Source organism: Olea europaea, unplaced genomic scaffold, assembly GCF_002742605.1.
Source record: "Olea europaea var. sylvestris unplaced genomic scaffold, O_europaea_v1 scaffold2213, whole genome shotgun sequence".
NCBI classification, from domain to species: Eukaryota; Viridiplantae; Streptophyta; class Magnoliopsida; order Lamiales; family Oleaceae; genus Olea; species Olea europaea.
The window spans coordinates 2,001-6,105 of NW_019240157.1; the positions used below are offsets into that span (position 1 = coordinate 2,001).

The 4,105-nt window shown below is 35.6% G+C and overlaps 1 protein-coding gene across 1 annotated transcript; it reads left to right on the forward strand.

Annotated features, from left to right (window-relative positions):
• The first annotated feature begins 6 nt into the window (after positions 1-6).
• On the forward strand, positions 7-2,220 carry LOC111380847 (60S acidic ribosomal protein P2A-like). Its single transcript, XM_023004507.1, has 4 exons — positions 7-17; positions 151-240; positions 1,147-1,379; positions 1,975-2,220. Exons 2-4 carry the CDS (start codon positions 153-155, stop codon positions 1,999-2,001), a joined length of 348 nt encoding a protein of 115 aa, XP_022860275.1. The 5' UTR covers positions 7-17; positions 151-152; the 3' UTR covers positions 2,002-2,220.
• The last annotated feature ends 1,885 nt before the right edge of the window (positions 2,221-4,105 follow it).

The following is a 4,105-nucleotide window of genomic DNA, read 5'->3' on the forward strand; positions in this document are numbered from 1 at the left end:
AATCTGTTTCCAGAGAAGTACCATTTTTATCTTTCAGATATCTTATAAGCGTTTATACTTTATATTTTGTACTAATTAATGCATAATTTTTTGGCGTGTTTATATGTATGTATATTTATTTGTTGTTTATCTGTATATATGTGTAAGCAGAGATGAAGGTTGTAGCTGCCTATTTGCTCGCTGTTCTGGGAGGCAATGCCTGCCCTTCCACCGATGATTTGAAGGACATCATCAGTTCTGGTATATATGTTCTCTCACTCTTCTACATTTTTGAATGTACACTTGGAATATACTTTCTGCGTTAATATATGTTTATGCTCTGTGTTTAATTTTGGTTTTTATCAAAAATTAGGATCATTAATTAATGTAACAACTAACAGTTGCATTGGGATTATTATTGATCTGTTTTCTGAGTATGTGAGATTTGATTGATTATATTATAATAAATGGCGATTAGCGTTTGCTTCTGCTGTTCGTGATGAAAGAACTAGAGTGTGTTTTGTTTCCGAATTTTATGGTAGTTTATGTTTAAATGATGAAAGTGAGAATTTTGTATGGAACAGTTGCAAATGATTCTGTGCTTGTAATATAAATCATATACTTGTGATGTTTTTCCAGGATAGTTTTCACGTGAAAGCCTATTGCAATTCTTTGATTGTTTAGAGGTGTACGTTTTTTTATTCTTGAGTTTCCCCTGGTGTTTCTGTTGGGGTAGACTCTTGCTCACGAATTGACACTAAGGTAATTTTATTGATAGGGCTGATGTGATTTGTGTTAGATATCCGGTAATGACGTTCTCGCTTCTCACTTTTCAATCTTTTATTAAATCGTGTACTATTTGATTGAGTTTGTTTGAAACTCTAATATGCCCACAAGAATTCCCTTCATTAATTATTTTTACTCAATCTTTAATTGACACATTCTGGTGAGAAGTTTTTGCAATCCTTTTTTTTTTCTCCCCACACAAGAATCAATGATTTGCTTTCCATGTTGACAGAGATATCTTTACCCACCGAAAGTATGCTATGCTACAGTAACTTATGTTTGATGTGTCAATATACATTAAATTTTGTGTTTTCTGATATTAGCAATCATTTTTCCTTGCACCTTGTGCCTAACCCTTTTCATTTTTCATTTTATATTTAGTTGGAGCTGAAGCTGATGATGATCAGATTGGGCTTCTTTTGACACAAACTCAGGGCAAAGATATCACTGAGCTCATTGCAGCTGGAAGAGAGAAGTTGGCATCTGTACCCACTGGAGGTGGTGCTATTGCAGTGGCCGCTTCTGCTGCCGGTGCTACCGGTGGTGCAGCTGCTCCAGCTTCAGCTGAGCCCAAGAAAGAGGAAAAGGTGGAGGAGAAAGAGGAGTCAGATGATGTAAGTCTTTCTACAAGTAATTGCATTTAAAATGGTTATCTTATCCGATTTTCCAACTCCCAGTATTCACTCTCGTTTAGGAGTTCATCTGTGTTGAAACCTCTTTAAGTTGAGTTCAATCGATACGTGGAATTTCATGGGTTGTTTTTGATTGGTTTGGTTGCAGTTAACATACAGTTCCTGGAGTGTGTATTATAAAGCAGTTCCTTTGGTTTCCTATTGCAAGCTTTTACTTGCAATGGTCACGATAAGTTTTTTGATAGAAAACAGTTCACTTTATCTTCCACGACACCGTAACTCCAATTTGCATAATGGACCACGTAACTATAATTTTTATTGATTGTCTTCTCAAACATGGAAGCATTCCCTTTGGCTTTCTAGTGCAAATGCACTTGCTACCAGACGTAATGGTTCATATGTATCCAGTTGGACAGCATATCATATCCACTCATATAACAATGGACCATCTAGGTGTAATTTTTATTGATTACCTTCTTAAATTTTGAACATGCATTTGAAAATTTCAATTTTTCCTCCTTTCTGTAACTCCGATACAGGTACTAATTGACATTTTCTGTTTTTGAATTTGCTACAGGATATGGGGTTCAGTCTCTTTGACTAAAGGGTTGCGGCTTAAATAGCTTTCATAGTAGTGCTCTAGTGTTTCTTTTTCTTTTTAATATTTGGTGTTCACTTGGATTAAAATTTTGACAATCTCAAAGTATTGCAGTCAGCTGTCAGCAACATCATTCTTGGATATTACTTGAATTGATTACTGGATTACTTCTACCGTTTCTCTGAATATTTATTGGAAAAATTGTAGCAGAGGTTCCAAACGTTTTATTTTGTTGTAGAATACGCCTTAACCTTTCATTTTTATGGCCGTGGTCCCAAACCTTTCACTTTAATGACAGTCGAAGTCCATCGGACAGATTGTATCCAAAATTTTGTTAGTCAATGCTGAAATTTGAATTTTGACTGAAATTGACAATATTGCTTTTCTTTAGTTTTGCGTTCTTAATAGTTATCGAAACAAATTCATATTAGACTTTTCTATTTTTGTGGGATTATTCGTAACACAATACTTCTAAGAGTACACCGTGATTAAGGGATATGATCTTGCCGCATTCAGGAGATGGGTATTTATGGATTTGTTTGAATTGAATGAGAGTTTCTTGATTTGTTGGTAATTAACATGATGTTCTGGGTTTAGGAGACTGAGAAATTTAGGAACTATTTGATTGAGAAGTTGTTGGAGACCTATACTGAAGTGGCGATGATGGACGGTGTAGTAGTGGCGATGGTGGTTATAAGGTGCGACAGTGATTGGATTCAAAATTTTCATTTTGGGGGTGGCGTTGGGGCCCGGGGGTTAAGGGTGAGAGGGTTTGGAGAAGATGAAGTTGATTTATTATTTATTATTTTTTATGTTTGGTTTTATATTTAAATGCTTTATGATAGAAAATATAAACTTACTATTTTACCCTTATTTAATTTGTCAATTTGAGTCAAAATTCAAATTTCAGCGTTGACTAATGGAATTTCGGAATTTTGGACGGAATATGTCCAATGGACTCGGGTTGCCATTAAAGTGAAAGATTTGGGACTATGGCCATAAAAATGAAAAAATAAGATATATTCTACAAAAAAAATAAAAGGCATGGGGACCTCCACAGCAATTTTCCCAATATTTATTTTGCCTTGTTTAATATATTCCACAATAGTTGCCATTCGCACTTCCACCTTATATTGGACTTCCGTTTTAGTAATTGTGTTTAAAATTTCTGTGTTTCGTATAGCTTGAACGATTGTTTACAGGGATTCTAAAGTGGCTTCTTGAAAAATTTTTGCCCCTTCGCTGGTGCTGTTATGGGAGTTTTGAATCTTCAATGTCAAGACAACCAGTTCAGAAGAAAAATTCGGCATCATCATATATTGAACAACAATCCAGCCTTAAAATCAGTCCGTATCCCATCAATTGTAAGTTTCTATCTGATCGATCGTAGCTTTTGCTTAACTTATCAATCCTATTGGGAACATTTGAGAGCCCAACCAAGTATAAACCATCCGACAATACCTCTTGATATATTGGCCATGCCTAAGTTCTTGTGAAAGACGTCCATATTTGAGGGGTGGCGAGGCTCAGTTTGGCACGTAGATGTTCGAGCTCAGCTCATGCTCAACTCTTATGATCTTGGTCCTTTGGCTTGTAAGTCTCATGAGCCAAGTCATTCACGTGTAAAAAAGGAGTAATTTAAAAAAAATAAAATTAATAAATGAGTTCAAAATGAGGAATAAAAAGTGAATCGGTCTACGAATCCAAATGAACCGGCTCAACTCATGAAAAAGTATAAGCTCGACTTGAATCGTGACCCGTCTCAAAATAGGTCCGAGCCAGCCATGAACCAAGTCGGATTGAACCAAAATCGCTAACTGCTCGATCCATTTATTGAACCAACCTCAATAACTGCTCGATCCATTTATCTCACAATCGAAAGGCCTCACCCATTGAAGAACCATTCCAATTTGGAATTTGAACTCTTGTGATTGATATAGTTACAAATTACAAATCCCAATCATTGTACAAATTTTGGGGAACTTGTTTTTATTAACATGGTAGAGAATTGATGCATATCTTTAGAATCATGCTACACAAACAAGTGCTGTGACAGCGATTAAAAATAGGGGGACACGAGACGCAACTTTATTGAGGAGTTTGAAAAAAA